The sequence below is a fragment of the Diceros bicornis genome, chromosome 5, assembly GCF_020826845.1.
Source record: "Diceros bicornis minor isolate mBicDic1 chromosome 5, mDicBic1.mat.cur, whole genome shotgun sequence".
Taxonomy (NCBI): Eukaryota; Metazoa; Chordata; class Mammalia; order Perissodactyla; family Rhinocerotidae; genus Diceros; species Diceros bicornis.
Window position 1 is genome coordinate 13,743,362 of NC_080744.1, and position 17,331 is coordinate 13,760,692.

The 17,331-nt window shown below is 34.3% G+C and overlaps 1 protein-coding gene across 6 annotated transcripts in view; it reads left to right on the plus strand.

Annotated features, from left to right (window-relative positions):
* Nucleotides 1–17,331, plus strand: part of RALGAPA1 (Ral GTPase activating protein catalytic subunit alpha 1) — a 247,265-nt gene that overhangs the window by 57,506 nt on the left and 172,428 nt on the right. For 5 of the 6 annotated variants that reach the window (XR_009220006.1, XM_058540714.1, XM_058540717.1 and 2 more), the window contains exons 8-11: nt 2,087–2,225; nt 3,292–3,500; nt 5,169–5,408; nt 15,681–15,878. Coding sequence is in view for 5 of the 6 variants with exons in the window: in XM_058540714.1 (XP_058396697.1) it covers nt 2,087–2,225; nt 3,292–3,500; nt 5,169–5,408; nt 15,681–15,878 (786 nt within the window). In the remaining variant the exon portion in view is untranslated. Of the gene's footprint in view, nt 1–2,086; nt 2,226–3,291; nt 3,501–5,168; nt 5,409–5,983; nt 6,032–15,680; nt 15,879–17,331 lie in introns of those variants that run through there. The other variant, XM_058540716.1, reaches the window with a different exon arrangement.

The window sequence follows — 17,331 nt, forward strand, 5'->3', positions numbered from 1 at the left end:
TACTTTTTAAATTTCTAGGTGCATGTATGCTATAAAATAACCTGTTCATCTCTAGATATGATATGTGTGTGTCCTGATTGATGAAAACACTCTCAGCACATACACATTTCTTATAACTGTTCCAAACACAAAAATTCCCCATGCTTCAGAAACAAACATTATAGAGTTAATTTGGACCCTGGGCGAGATTGCCAGGGCTTGAATCCTCATTCTACGTCTTACTGAGAGTGGAACCTTTGGCAAATTACTCAACGTTTCTGTGCTTAAAGTAGAGATAAAAATAATACCTATCCCATTTTGGTGTTGAGGCTTAAATAATTAGTTCAAAGTACTTAGAAAAAAAAATTACGTGACACACAGTTAAGTGTTCTATAGTGGATAGTTGTTACTGTCATTATTATTACTAGTTTTTCTTTAAAAAAAAGCTTGTACACTTCATATAGATTTTTAAAATTGTTTTAGTGGTTTATTGAGATATAATTGACAAACAGTAAATTACAATGTTTGAAATATATAATTTTATGAATTTTATTCCACGTGTGCAGCCATGAAACCATCACCACAATCATATAATGAACATTTCTAACACCCTAAAAGTCCTCGGACCCCTTTGTAATCCATCCTTTTCCCACCTCCATCCCATCCCCAGGCAACCATTGATCTGATTTTTGTCACTATAGTTTGTATTTTCCATATTTTCATATAAATGGAATCATGTGGTACATATTTTTTTTTTGGTCTAGCTTCTTTTCTTCAGCATAACTATTTTGAAAATCATTTATATTGTTGTATGTATCAATAGTTTGGTCCTTTTTATTGCTGAGTAGCTTTCCATTGTATGGATATACCACAACTTGTTATCCAGTCACCTGTTGGTGGTAATGTGAGTTGTTTCCAGTTTTTGGCTATTACAAATAAAACTGCTCTGAATATTGGTAAACAAGTCTTTGGGTAGACATAAACTTTATTTTCCCTTGGGTAAATAAACCCATGGCTGGGTTGTAGAGTAGCTGTTTTCCAAATGGTTAGACCTTTTTACATTCCACCAGCAATGAATGAGACATCCTCACCAACAGTTGTAGAGTGAGTCTATAATTTTAGCCGTTCTAAAGTGAGTATACAGTGGTATCTCATTGTGGCCCACTCTGGGCCTTTACCATCCCTCCTACTTAGGTATCTTCCTCACCCTGCTGGAATTCCCACACCCTATATTTTGCTGCTCTGTCCCCTCTGATCCCCCTACCCCTCACTTCATGGACATGTCCTCACCCCTCTCAGGCTCTGAGTCCCCACTGGACTCCTGCTTCTGCTACCCTGCTTCATGGATGCCCTGCTTCCTCTGGTCAGGCTCTGATTACCTGCGCTTGACTGCCACTGCTTTTACTCCTTCCCCCTCCCTCGCACATATGTTTTTGTATGACTTTTAGGATGAATTATTTAGGAAGGGGCAAAGGGAAAAGAACATTAGTATCTTTGTCATTAGTAGAGCCGAATTTTTTTTTTGTGTGAGGACGATCAGCCCTGAGTTAACATCCATGCTAGTCCTCCTCTTTTTGCTGAGGAAGACCGGCTCTGAGCTAACGTCTATTGCCAATCCTCCTCCTTTTTTCCCCCAAAGCCCTAGTAGATAGTTGTATGTCATAGTTGCATATCCTTCTAGTTGCTGTACGTGGGACGCGGCCTCAGCATGGCTGGAGAAGCGGTGCATCGGTGCGCGCCCGGGATCTGAACCTGGGCCGCCAGTAGCGGAGCACGTGCACTTAACCGCTAAGCCATGGGGCCGGCCCCAGTAGAGCCAAATTTGGAGTCAACTTTGACAGTTTTCCAGAGCACATTTAAACTTCTAAGATTTTTGAAATATAACATATATCATGCATTTGCATGGCATTAGACCAGTTTTTAAGATTTATCCTTTATATATTTATGTACATAAGTTATATACATAAATATATAAATTTAGCTATATCTATCTTCACAGTGTAACAGTTTAGTGTATTGCTTAAGTAACCTTTTACAGGCTTGTTTATAATAGCTAATAATTGTTTCTGTCTCCTGGAATAATTCTAATTGTGTTGTTCATTTTTAGGTAAAAAGTTTAGAATGGAAGAATAAAGAAAACCAAGAAAGAGGATTTTCATTTTTGTTTTCACATTTTAAGAAATACTACTTGCCTTACATTTTTCCAAACATCTGCAAGGAGAACAGTTTATATCATCCTGCACTTGGTAGGTAGTCTTTGGAATTTTCCAAAAGATCAGACATAAGCATAAAATATACCTTAATGTAAAGTTGACATTTGTTACTTATAGAAAACCGATACCATTTAATATTTGTATTGATTGATTAGAGGTATTATACCTTGGTTCATCTGAAAGTGGAGTTTTATTGATAGGAAATTTTTGTTGAGAGTGAAGAGCTTTTTTAAAAATTTATTCTCTGGATCTCACCTATTGGAAAAGTTAGCCCACCAGAAATAGTTTTGATTATAAATTAAACTTAATTCTAATGTTGAGTATGATCCTTAAACTATATTATAAGTTTTCTTATTAAGGTCCCTCAAGAGTTCGATTTAGTATGTCTTATTCAAATTCTGTGTGATTAATTACACTGTCATGTATTTTGATCATGTCTTGTCCAGTGTTTAGTGGCTGTGCCAAGACATCTGGTGGAGCCTTGAAGTTAGAGCCTCATGGACAAATCCTGGGTTAGAAGCAAATCTCTGCCATATATAGAAGGCATTGGCAGTCTGTATGAGGAAATGCTCTTTTTGCAGAAAGATGTTCCTATTTTAAGCTCTGTCAAGTTTAGGCAACTAACAGGCTTACGCAAAACCCTTAGGGCAAGTAGAAATGACTTAAATTAGTCAGGGTAGCAAAGCTTTCCCATTGGGAACAATATTTACTTTAAAAATATTTTTGCTGGAAAATCAAGGAAAAATTCTCATACTTTGTATGACTTCAAAATATGTGTCTCAGTCTTAGGTTAATTAAAGTGAGCGCTCATTAATTTTAAATGGCTCTGGAAGCTTCTCTGTATTTAGACTGGGTTCATTGAGCCTTCTAATGATATTTTGCAAAAAGATATGTTTTCATGTGTCAGCCATGTATGGTTCACTCTTCTAGATTCCGTGCTGATATCTAGCAGATTATTTAAAAATGTCATTTTTGTACTAAATCTGTTTCTAAAACCAGGCTGTCATCACAGTGTTTTCTCAAATGTTTAAAAGTGTAGATTTATCTAAGCATAATTCCTTTCTCATTTTGGTTTTTGTTTTCCTTTTATTTTACACAGATATCCCACAGATGAGACCAAAGCCACATTATGTCATGATAAAGAAGGATACTGAAACCAATGAAGCAATCTATTGCACAAAGGAGCCTTTCATCAAGGCTCGTGTTATTGTCATTCGTTGGCTGGTTTCTTTCTGGCTTGAGCCAAAGCCACACACAGGACCTCATATTCCTGGGATGGAAGGTGAAGTATTGCCAAAGAATATTCAGGTAATACACATGTAAGGCAAGCTTGTTAAAGTTAGAGATAGCTTAAGATATTTGTCCACTAATATCAATTGCCCTAGGTGTAGAACATATTTAAAACAAGTAATAGTGATATTTTCTTTGTATAAATGTATTTTATAAATCCAAATTTTAACAATTATTATAGAACCAATAGTTTTCTTAATAAAAAAATAAAACTTGGAAGATATAGAAGATTATTTCAGTCATATATGAGTCTCAGCTTCTAATTTGTTTTTTATGTATTTTTATGTATGTATTTATGTATGTATTTTATGTATTTTTATGTATTTTATGTTAATTGTACATACCACAAATATCCTAAATTGTACAAATAAGTTCTTGCAGTTGGAAACAATATGCAATTAAATGGTTGTAGGATCTTCATAGTTCTTTTTAGATTTCTAGGCATTCACAGAATGCTAATTTAAAGTCCTGTCCCCATCTCATTCCCTGACTTTCAACAAGGACACTGAATCTAGAAATGTGATGTAAAATTGCACAACTATACAAAGAGGGCCTAGTATTTAAAATTATTATTTTTAATTGAACAGTTTTCCTCTTTTTCACTTTCTCCTTTTTTCTCTGTTTAGTTTTTCCTGAACTTGTCTATATTACAGTATTTTTTTTTTTTTTACTATTTTTATTTTCCATTTCTCTGATTTCCTAATTTAGTTTTAAAAATTTTGTACTGTGTTTTTGTATGACTTCTTAAATCTTTTAAAAATTAATTAAGTGAAGGTATAAAGTATATTTAGCTCATTAGAGTTCAGAAAATTTGGCTTAATGTTCCCCTTAGCCTTCTATTTATCTGTGGCAGACTATGTGGTGTGTTTTCCCCAAAACTGTGTTCCAAGTTCTCTACAAAAAAATGTGGAAACTCTCAAGCAGAACTATTTTTCTCATCCCAGAACTTAGTGGACTAAAATCATAGATTTTTTGATTGAGAAGGCATATTAGAGATCATTTACTTAAACCATCTTATTTTATAGATGAAAAAACTGAGACAAAAATCAAGTAACTTGCCAGAAACTAATTTACCATCCTCCTATCATACCATGGTAGTAATTTCCTTATCACCACCTTGAGACTTTTACTTTTTCCCTAAGCTTAGGCTTCTTCAGCCATGGTGAAAATTTTAGTAAGTTATTAGAACATAGAGTTTTCTAATATTTTCTTTTAGCTTCATTTCTATTTCTTCTGACGTAATTTTTCTTCTATTCCTTTGGTTTTTTGTTTAAGAAGTTTTTACTTGTGTTATTTTGTCTAAGGTAAAATAGAGATATTTTTAAACATTAAGGCTTTATTGAGTAAATTGTCCAATGTTAAATTATTTACTTATTGAAAATCAGAGCTAACTCCATCTGCATTACTCAACTTTAATTAGTAACTTGTTTGTACCTCAAACATACTGAAAAACAAATCTAATTATAGGTGGTTAGGTGATTAGTATCCCTATGTTGCTTAGATGTTGAGTTATTTGCATTGTCATTTAATTATTTAGAATGGATTATAAATGAAACTCTATGCTTGGATTTTAAACAGTGCTGTATGTTACTTGTGAAATGCTTTAGATTCTGCCAGTATTTGCTGTTAGAAGACAAAATATCGAGTTAAATGATTGATATTCTCCCCCTTTTGTTTTTATTTTAGAGAGCAGCTGCTAGTTTGGTATCCAGAGAAGAAAACAAAAATGATAGTGCTGATAAAGCAGATAGAGCTACGGAACCAGAACAGTCTCATTCCAATACAAGCACTCTCACGGAGCGAGAACCTAGCTCATCCAGTCTCTGTAGCATCGATGAAGAACATCTCACAGACATTGAAATCGTTCGCAGAGTTTTTTCTTCTAAAAGAAGTAATGTAAACTTTGTCACAGAGATATTTCGTCAGGTAAAAAAACCTCTCAGTATTTTTAATTTGTAGTATAGACTTTTTAATATTGAAATACTGACTTTTAGCTATTTAAAATTTATTCTTCATGGAAATGTTTTTTAAAGTTTATATTTAACTTTTAAAATTTACATTTGTGGTGATTTTAGTTTAATAACTATCCTCCTCATATGCCTTCTGTTATCAGAATGATTTTCTTAGTTACTTTGTGGTTTGAAACTTTTTCCTATCATTTGATTAATAAGTTATAATAAAATTATCTTTCTCTCTCCGATCAATAAAAAGTGATTTATAAATATAAGAAACGATGTCTTCATTGTCTTTAACTTCCCTTTGGAGGCTCAGTTTTGTCCTCGAAGGCATTCTGAAGTTAAAGTTGCTTAAGGCAAGTATTATTCAGGGAATAAAATAAAGAAAGGGAGGGAAAGAAAAAGAATAAAAGCTATTTCACATAAAGATAGCTAGAAATTCCTTAAGTGCACATTCTCAATTACATAAAATTTTGTGGAAAATAAACCTTATGAAAACTAATCATTTGCTCTTAATAGCGAAGGTACTTAACTTTTGCAGGTAAACATCATTGAGTTTTGTAGCTGAAGGGGATCATTCAAGTCTCACTGCAAGTAAGTGGTAGATCTGGGACTAAAACTCCCAGATCCTGCTTCCCATGTCAGTGCTCTTTATTCTATGCCACACTGCCTTCCTGCGCCAGCGAGCTCTCTAGGCAAAGCAAATCTTTGTCTCCTACGCACACTTACTGACATGTAAAACAGAGCATGAGGCAGCACTAGCCTTGTCAACCTAAGTTAAAGAAACAAACTTGCCGTAACATTTTGTCCAGCTTTGGCATTGGTTCTAGTTGCCAGGTTTAAGGTTTGTGTCAACAGAATATGTGACAAATGAGAAGGAAAAGATATTTGACAAATAGTGTTGGAATACTTTACTTGTGGGAAAGTTTAAAGCTTATAGAACTATTCAGGTTTTCTAGTTCTTGAGTCAGTTTGAGTAAGTTTATTTTTCTAGGAGTTTGTTCATTGCATTTGTTTTCAAATTTGACGTAGAGTTTATTACATTGTCTTATAATCTTTTTAATCTCTGAAGGATTTATATTCATGTTCCCCCTTTTCATTCCCGTTAGTATTTGTCTCTTGTTTGGTTCTTTTTAATGATGATTCTTGCCAGAGATTTGTCAATTTTATTAATCTTTTCAAAGAACAAACTTATGGCTTTGTTGATCCTCTTTTATGTTTGTTTTTCTCTTTATTATTTTTTGCTCCTTGTTACTTTCTTTCTACTTTTCTTGATTTTATTTGGTGGTTCTTTTCTTAATTTTAGCCTCACATTTTTCTCATATAAGCATTTTTTGAGACTACATTTTCTCATATAAGCATTTTTGAGGGTGTTTACCTCTTAATACTGTTTAGCTACATTCTACAAATTTTGATATATCACACTTTTGTTATTATTTACTTCTAAATATTTTCTAATTTTGATGTTAATACCTTTTTCGACCTGGGAGTTATTTAGCAATGTGTATCTTCCAAACATGTTAGATTTTTCTAGTTTTTTCTTACAAATTTCTAATGTGATTCTTCTGGTCAGAGAATAGTCTATACTATACTAATTAATTAAAATTTATTAAAACTTACAGCTTAGTATGAAGTCAGTTCTCATGAATGTCCTGTGTGCTTGAAAAGAATGTATCCTTTTCTGTTGAGTTCAGTGATCATTAAAGTCTATTAGATCAGGCTTATGGTTGTGTTGGTCAGCTTTTCTGTCTCCCTCCTTGAGACTTTTGGTCAGCTTAACCTCACAGTTAAGGAGAGGGGTATGTTAAAATCTTATACTCTGATGGTGATTTGTTTATTTTTTTCTTTGTACTTCCATAAATTTTTCTTTGTATATTTTGAAGCTATGAAATTAAGTACATACACGTTTATAATTATATATCTTCTTAGTGAATTAAACCTTTGATTTATGGCCCTTTTCGTCTGTAGAAATTATTTTTGCTTAAAGTCTATTTCATGTACTATTAGTACAGTCATACCAGTTTCTTTTTATTAGAATTAGCCTTATGTATTTTTTTAATCCTTTTATTTTCAACCCTTTCATGTCGTTAGATTTTATGTGTCTCTTGTAAGTATAGTTGGATTAAAAAAATTTTTGTCTTTTAACTGGAATATTTATATTTGCTATAATTACTGTTATGTTTGGATTTATTAATACTATATTATTTCGTTCTTTCTATCTTTCTTATCATGTCTGTATTTCCTTTTCTTTTTCATTATTCTCTCTCTCTCTTTTTTTTTTTTTTTGGTGAGGGAGATTGGCCCTGAGCTAACATCTGTGTCAATCTTCCTCTATTTTATATGTGGGATGCCTCCACAGGATGGCTTGATGAGCGGTGTGTAGATTGGCACCGGGGATTTGAACCCCTGAACCCCGGGCCACTGAAGCGGAACACATGAATTTAACCACTACACCACTGGGCCGGCCACTTTTTTGTTTTCTGTTTTTGTTTTTGGTGAGGAAGATTAGCCCTGAGCTAACATCCATGCCCATCTTCCTCTACTTTTTTTTTTATATGTGGGATGCCTGCCACAACAAGACTTGATAAGTGGTGCGTAAGTCCACACCCGGGATCCGAACCTGTGAACCCTGGGCCATCAAAGCAGAACCTGTGAACTTAACCACTACGCACGCCACCAGGCAGGCCCCTGTTTTCTTTTTAACTGATGTTTTTTCATTCTGTATCCTCTTCCTCCTCCCTTAGTTTGAAAGTAATATTCTGTTCCTTTTTCTTCAGTGATTACTATATAAATTTTAACATACTTCACTTTCCAAGGTCTAAAGTTATTTTTTACCCTCTTCCTAATTAGTATAAGGACCTTAGAACCCTGTTACTCTAATTTCTCCCCCCAACTTGTATATTGTTGTTATTAAATAATTCAGTTCTATTTTGCATGTTTGTGTTTTAACTCCAGTGTTATTATTGTTCTGTGTTCAATATTGATTTACATTTAGTTAAATATTTATCACTTTCTTTGATTATGATTTCTTCCCTTTCAGATTATCCATTTAGAATTACTTTTGTCTGCTTGAAGTTAATCGTTTAGAATTTACTTTAGTGGATGTCTGTTGGTATCAAACACTTAAGTTTTTCGTGTCTGAAAGTGTCTTTATTTTGCCCACATTCTTGAAAGGTTTTTTCCACTGGACATAGAATTCTAGGTTGACAGTTTTTTTCACTCAGCCCCTTTCAGATGATCAGATACTTTCCCACTCTTTTCTGTTTTACCTTGTTGCTGTTGAGATGTCTACCAGCAGTTGAACTTCTTACTGCTTTATAGGTCAATTGTCTTTTTCTCTGGCTCTTTTTAATATCTTTTTTTAATATTTGCATTTTGCATTTTACTATGATGTGTCCAGGTCTAGATTTCCTTTCTTTCATTCTTCAGGGGATATTTTGGGCATAGTGTATTTATAGATTAATATATTTTGACAGTTCTGAAAAATTTTCAGCCATTATCTCTTTAAATATTACCTCTGTCCCATTTTTTTCTTGCCTTTCTAGAACTCTGACAAGATGTATATGTTAGACCTTCTCACTTTCTATTAATCTCATTCATATTTTCCATCTCTTTGTCTCTCTGTACTACATTCTGGATAATTTATTTTAAATTGCAACTGTTTCTGGAAATTGGCCAGTCTGCTTGGTAATTTTATTGTCTCTGTTTCTGTACTTATATATATATATATATTTTTTTTTTTTTTTAATTTATTTTATCCCCCAAAGCCCCAGTAGATAGTTGTATGTCATAGGTGCACATCCTTCTAGTTGCTGTATATGGGCCGCGGCCTCGGCATGGCTGGAGAAGCGGTGCGTCGGTGCGCGCCCGGGATCCGAACCCGGGCCGCCAGCAGCGGAGCTCTACCACTTAACCGCTGAGCCACGGGGCCGGCCCAGTACTTATATTTTATGTATTAAATTAAACATAGTTATTTTATATTGATTGATCATTCTGATATTCCTGAGGTCTTTATAGGTCTGATTCTGCCATATTTTGTTTCTGTATGCTCTTTCTCATGGTGTTGTATTCTCTTGTGTTTTTTGCAATATTTTATGCTTTCAGAAATTTAGAATTTTGATTCTGAGCTTTTGCTTCTTGTGACTTTATTTCCTGATATGATTTGCTAAATGTTGATTCCTCCAGAGAGGAGTTGCATTTGCTTCTTCTAGATGCAAAGAGACCTACCAATTTTACGTTAAACTGAATTCTTTTTTTTTTTTTTTTTTTGGTGAAGAAGATCAGCCCTGAGCTAACATCCATGCCAATCCTCCTCTTTTTGCTGAGGAAGACTGGCCCTGAGCTAACATCTATTGCCAGTCCTCCTCCTTTTTTTTTTCCCTTTTTCTCCCCAAAGCCCCAGTAGATAGTTGTATGTCATAGTTGCACATCCTTCTAGTTGCTGTATGTGGGATGCCGCCTCAGCATGGCCAGACAAGTGGTGCGTTGGTGCGCACCCAGGATCCGAACCCCGGGCCAGCAGTAGCAGAGCGCATGCACTTAACTGTTAAGCCCTGGGGCCGGCCCCTAAAGTGAGTTCTTGATTTGAGGTTCAAGCCAACCAAGTAATATGAACGCACGGTGTAAACCTGTGTTAAGGCTAGCAACAAATGTCTCTGGGGAGATTTTTGTTGTTGTTTACTCTGCGTCTAGGTATGGGCAGTTTTTCTTGCACATTGTTGATGGAGTGGGTTTATTGTTCATTCAGCATCACACTGACAATATATAGTCCTTTGGAATCCCAACTTTGTTTAGAGGTTTCCTCTTGTTCTCCCTGCCTTGCCCCAATAGATCCATGAAAACCAGCGTAATTGGTTCCATTCAAAGTGAAAGTCAACTTTATTGCTCCCCCTAAAACCTCTCTGAGTTTGATTTCATGTAGGTTTTTATTTTTGAATAATTTTTTCCTACTTTTTGGCTCATCAATGCATTTAAAAAAATTAAAGTTTTTTAAAATCTATCAGTTTTGTTTTTTCAGTTGGAAGGTTGGTCAGGTTACCTAACCACCATGCTATTGGAAACAGAATTCCCCTCATTGAGTATTTAATCATGCTGTATATTTTAATTTCTAAAAGTTGCATTTGGTTTTGTTGTATGGGTTTTTTCATATCTACGTAGTCGTTTTTTGCGATGGCTTATTCTTTAATCATGTTTTCATTTTCTTCTTGATTAAAACATATTGAAAATGCTTATTTTATATTCCTTATTTCAATAATTCCAGTAACTTAAGTTTGTGCAGTTTTAGCCTTGTTTGTTGTTTCTGTTTACTCAGTCGTTTGTTTTGAGTTTTCATGTTATGGGCTTACATTTCTTTGGAGTTCTGTGGGAATTACTTTGAAACCTGGGTTAAAGGATATGTTGCGCTTGCTTCAGGCATTCAGGGGTCCTGTCAACCTTGGTTTACTTTAAATTAAAATTCTCAGCTTATGATTCTTCCCGTTTTGCCACACTCAATGTTATGTGATGGCCAACCTGAGAAGATAAATTTGCAGGGAAGACTGTACTTCCCTCTATTCTCCTGTCCCACGTCAATAGACAAGTTTCCTCACTGACTCTTCTCTGGAATTGAGTGTTTTTTCTTCCCCTCCTAGTTCACTTTTATACTGAGGTTGTAGCCTTCATTGGTTTCACCTTTACATGTAGGATCTGATCTGTCTATCCCCTCTGTACAGGTAGCCATTTAAACCAGAGTGATCTAGGCTGTCCAGGGCAGCAGCCAGCAGCTTCATTGGTCACTTGCCTCTCTGGATTAATACTTCCATTTTTTTCTAGACTCGGACTATCCTTACAAGCTGAGCCATTCATTTAAAACGGTATATTGTACTTTTTATGTGACAGTTTTTAGGTGTCCTGTGCAGGAGGATTCCAGGATTTTTTTTTACGATATTACTGGGAACTGAAGTCTTCTGAGATATTTTTATTCTAACAATGATCTTTTTTTTTTTTTTTTTGTGAGGAAGACTAGCCCTGATCTAACATCCAATGCCAATCCTCCTCTTTTTGCTGAGGAAGGCTGGCCCTGGGCTAACATCCATGCCCATCTTCCCCTACTTTATATGGGACACTGCCACAGCATGGCTTGATAAGCGGTGTGTCGATGCGCACCCAGGACCCGAACCTGCGAACCCCGGGCCGCTGCAGCAGAGCACACACACTTAACCATTATGCCACTGGGCTGGCCCCAACAATTATCTTTTAAAAGTAGTGTTTTTCTTTTGTTTTTGTTTTTATTTTTGTGAGGAATATTAGCCCTGAGCTAACATCTGTCACCAACTCTCCTCTTTTTGCTGAGGAAGATTGGCTCTGGGCTAACATCTGTGCCCATCTTCCTCTACTTTATATGGGACCGCCACCACAGCGTGGCTTGACAAGCGGTGCATCGGTGCGTGCCCAGGATCCGAACCTGCAAACCCTGGGCCGCCGCAGCGGAGCGTGCACACTGAACTACTGCACCACCGGGCGGCCCCTTAAAAGTGGTTTTTAAGGCAAAACTTAAGGAAAAATAAATTTTAGGATGGTAACTCCAATGAACCATTCATGTTTTGAAAAGGAATCAATCTAAGATTAGATTGTAGTAGGAAAGCTATTTTTACTTGCTTAATACTGAGGATAAATTTGCACAATTGAGAATCTGTGAAATAGTTTCTTTCCTTATTTTGAAGGTTCATATGTTCCATAATGTAATGTAAACAAAAATATTCCATTAATTATCAGGTATATGGATATATAATAATTTTGCCCTTAGCAATTCCAGCTAGAGCACAAGTCCTTCTATAGGTAAATACATTTAGTGGAAATGTCTTTACTTTTTGTTTTTCAAATAATTCCATCCTCATAGCCTTCAAACTTATTGTTTTCCCTAGCTGGACTTCTGTCCTTCAACCTTCCTCTCTTTCCTCTCTACCCTTCACCCTTCTCTTTTCACCTGGCTACTCAGTGTTTAGGTTACAGCTTAAATGTGACTACACCAGAGAAGCCTTCCATGACCACTCTCACCTGCCCACCCAAAGACAGATGTGCCTGTACACGCATGTGTGCATGTGCACATACACACAGGAATACCTCTTTTTTATGATGTTTTTGAAAACTATACTCTTCTTCATAGTACCTCTCCTGAGTTTTATGATTATTTAAAAAATTGTTTAATTTTGATCTTTCCTGCTACTCTCCATGAATACTTCTCTTATTCATTCATCCTTGTATGCTTAGTGCCTGGCATAGAGTAGGCACCTAGTAAATATTCGGTGAAGAAATCAAGAAGTTCAGTACCTTCTGAGTGCTGGCCACTTCATCAGTGCTAGCTGAGGGCTGCCGTGCATTTCTAGAAGTAAGTCTTGAGATAATATGTCATATAGCTGATAATGTTTTTTAGGGGCAGTGTAATGATTGTGAGTTCCATCTCAGATATAGGTATTTATATTGTTATGTGTTTTTAAAGCAAGGATACAACTATAAAGCATAAATGCCCAAATCATTTGAAATGGTAAAATTATTCTGCATATCCAATAGAATAGGCATAAATGCATTCCAGACATTAACCCCCTATTTTATAAGGAAACCCAGTGTGCTTTATGTTGTTAGTTCTTGGAGGCTGCAGTGAGGAGCCCCAGGTACTTTGATATGAAGTAAATATAACACATCAATAGGTGAACCTTTAGGAGCACGTCTTTAAGGCAATGGATGGCCGAGTGTAGTAGTCTGGGGTTCCTGAGAAGTCCCCAGGACCTTATCAGGTCCATGAGGTCAGAACTATTTTCATGACAATACTAAGATTTTGTTTACCTTTTCACTGTCAGTCTTCCGCAAGTGTACAGTGAAGTTTTCCAGAGGATACCTGACATGTGATATTGTATCAGATTGAATGCAGAAACACACAGATATGAGAATCCAACTGTCTTCTATTAAGCTAAACATTAAAGAGATTTGCAAAAATGTAAAACAATGCTACTCTTCTTTTGTTTTGAAGAATGTATTATTTGCCAGCATATAGTACATTAGAGGTTCTGAGACCAAAATGCAAACTACTGCTTTAAGGAGACAGAAAATTCCCAGGTCTGCTAAATGCTTACTGTACTTGATTAAATCTTAAAGAATGTGTCTGCCACGATCTGGGTTGGTTAATACCTCAGGAGAAGTACTAATAAAAGCAGATTAACAGAATATCAGAGACCAACATGTTTTGTTAGTGTTTATTCACTGAAGAAGAGAGCCTTAGCTACCAGTAAATCAGATCCCATCCGCAATGCCAATTATTAGAAAACTGTACCAGGTTATCGTAAGTTGATACCACTAAATATTTGATTTTTCTATCTCCTGTTGTTTTGATTTGTTCTCCGTGTAGTTTTCTGGTTATGATGTAGTTTTATAGTCAGGGAACCATAAAACTGGAGATGACCTCATGCAGGACTGTCTACAGAGAGAAAATTTGCTGAGCATGTAGATTCCTGTGACAATTATCCTTATTATTAATTAATAATTGGTGTCTGATTGGTGCTTCGTTATAGAGGGACAAGGTGCTTATATGTAGATTTGAATATTCTGGTTTCTATGGCAGTTATTTCTGATTTTAAATGTATAAATTGGTGCTCTGGTTTTTATGCATCAATTTTTTAGCCATGGCTAATTATCAGTCTTTCCTCAAGGTCCATATGTAGTGTGTTTAAAATCAGACTTTGGGACCTGTTAGGACAAAGGTTATATACGTTCTGACCTTTAGTAAATTCATCAAGTCACTTGGGATATAGTGTTTATGCAATGACAAATATCTTAGCTCTGGAGATTACTAATTTTTTTAAGTTAATAAACTTTATTTTTTAAATCAGTTTTAGTTTTAGGTTCACAGCAAAATTGAGCAGAAAATACAGAGTTCCCATACTAATTTATAAAAAAATAATTTTTCAGTAGCTAAGAATAGAATTTCTTTGAAATTGAGCTTTTTTTAAAAAAATTTATTTTGAACCTTTTTAAGGAAAGCTGAGCTGTTGCTGCCATTGTAAAATAAATAGTCTCAGAGCAGGCAATGATGATCAAAATCATACCATTGACCATTAAACTGCTGGAATATGAGAGTGAGAATTGGGAATGGGTTTGTTAGATGGAGAAAGTAGCAAGTAATATTGTTTGCTAGGGAATCAATAATAGCAAATAAATAAAAGGATTACCAAATAACATATTAAATACTCTGTTGATATTATACATTAACTTTTCATCATTATCTTGGGAAACTGATTTTCTTGGGTAGTTTCATTCAGACTTTTATTAAATACATCTACTGATAACTCAAGAGTAGAAAGAGGTGGGTTTTCAATAAAGGTCTTGTGATTTTTAGAGTTGAAATTAATAGTGGTTGTAAAAATAAAAATTAAAAGCAATTTAATTCCCTTTCTATTTGCAAATAAAATGTATAGTGAAAATATTAAACACAAACATGCATAAGGAAAGGACTTTGGATAGTGAGGTTTTACTGTTATGTTTGTTTGCTGAGATATTTTTACTATTTTATTTTTGCATGTCTGAATTGTATAAAAAATTTTTTTGCAGTGAAAATGTAGTATTTTTGCGATGAGGAAAATATTTACTTTTTAAAAAGTTAAGACAACCGAAAATGTTACCTAAAGGAAAGAGTAACTCTTAAGATACTTCTTTGAATTTTCTAAGTGTTTTGCCTTATTGACTTATATAATTTTATTATATGTAAAATGAAATAAGAAAGCTGTAACTTTTTTCTTTATCTACTTAGAGAAGCTAAGTTGCCTTGTTACATGTGATTTTTATTCTTAGAGTTAGATTTTATTTTTTAATTAAAATCTTTCTATCAAAATTTATTTTAATAGTAATCTATAAAACAATAATATGTTACAAAATGTGATTTATTATGAAAAGTTTTCTTTACATTGACCTTTGTAGGAGCACAGTTATTTCATGAAACAAGGAATATTTTCATTCTGAGATAGGTAGTACAATTGAAACAAGTCTTTGCTCCTTGTACTTGAAATCAGTGTCTATCTACCAGAAGCATTTGTGTCTCAGTGTATTTACAAATTATTTGGAGACACAAGGCTTTCTCTCACAATGAAGAGATTGACTTTAACTCTTCAAAGATCATTTATATCTCACGTTTTATAACAAGATAGAAATGTATGTATTAGTGGTTTGTGGCAAAGTGAAACGTATCATTATCTCTGTTCTCCCTTTTATTTACTAGGCATTTTTATTACCAATCTGTGAAGCAGCAGCTATGAGAAAAGTGGTAAAAGTATATCAAGAATGGATCCAGCAAGAGGAAAAACCTTTGTTCATGCAAGAGCCTGAAGAAATTGTGATCTCTTCTTCAGACTTACCTTGCATTGACAATGTCACAGACCAGGATATTTCAATGGAAGAAGGAGAAAAGAGAGAAGAGGTAAAATTTTAAGACTTAGTATTTTAGTAAGGTTTAATAGGTAAGATTTTCACAAAAGTGGAATAACGTGTTAACACACATAGACTTACTAAATGGGAAGGTGAAGATCCTTTCAGTCTATTTTGCAATTTAGGTAATATAACAGTTACCTCAGTACTCTATCCCAAAGCTCTGTGATGTCACAACTTTAAAAAATTAATATTGAGGTTGTATAGTAATTCTTTGTCATTGTCTAGATCAAAATTAGATGCTATTATAAAAATTGTAATATTTTAAACTGTGGTACTAGATCAAAATGGATGTTGCAGTACATACTTCTTAGAGTGATTACCTAACTACAATTCCCCCTGGCCTGTCTTATTCTAGGAGTTGGGTACTCAGCACAAACCAGAATATTCTGAATTCATTCTTGGAAGTGTTTGCACTACAGCTGATTGCAGAATAAAAAACATCCTGACCTGCTAAGTAAGCTGGTCTGTGATAAGAAAGACTAGAGTTTACTCACAGAGGGAGAAAGATGCGAGAAAAGAGAGTAGAAGTAGAATTTGGGTCCCTGGTTCTATTTATTCCTTAATTCTTGTGTTTTGGTTGTTTTTAACCTCTGTCATAGGTCAGGTTCTCACCAAAAGGTAGAGTCTGATATATATATATATATATATATATATATATATATATCTTACTAAATATAAGTAAGTATAATATTATATAAAAATAATATCTTACTAAGATATATATCTTACTAAATCCAGATAGGAGCAATTTGGTAAAGTTTATTCACCCTAGTGGTTAATTTAACCTCATCAGTAGAATTTATCTGGGGTTAACCTATGTGTGAATAGGCCACATTCTACAGGGATTCAATGAATCAATATTTATGTATGTATAAGTGTAATATATATATATATATATGTAGAGCATCCTCCCCTACTTCTAAGAAGGGGAAAAATGTAATTAAGAAATATAATTGAAGTAAATAAAATTAACCATGTAAATTGTGAAATAATATTCACAATTCAATTTGTTATGCACCAATAAAAATATCCAGTTTTTGCATCAAACTAGAAAATAAACCTGTCAATCTAACTAATTTGTTTTCCTCCCATTTTTTGTCATGAATTTATAGCTCAGTACCGAGCCTACCCTGTGAAATTTACTATCCTTAAATAAAAAATGATAGATAATGTAATCTATCTACATACATAATTTAAAAAACAAAACAGTGAAAAGGAAGAGGAAGGCAGGAAGGAAGGGTGATGAGGTGTGTTGTATAGGTGTGTTCTATTGGTTACTGAAATACTGCAACCAGTGTTGCCATTAGAGATAGAATTTTTCAAAATACCAACAACTCTTGCTAATGGCATGAATCAAAAACAAAAGATATAATCATTCATTTATTTATATTTCTGATAAATTCAATATATATATAAATCATTTAAAATTTGGTGTTAATTTT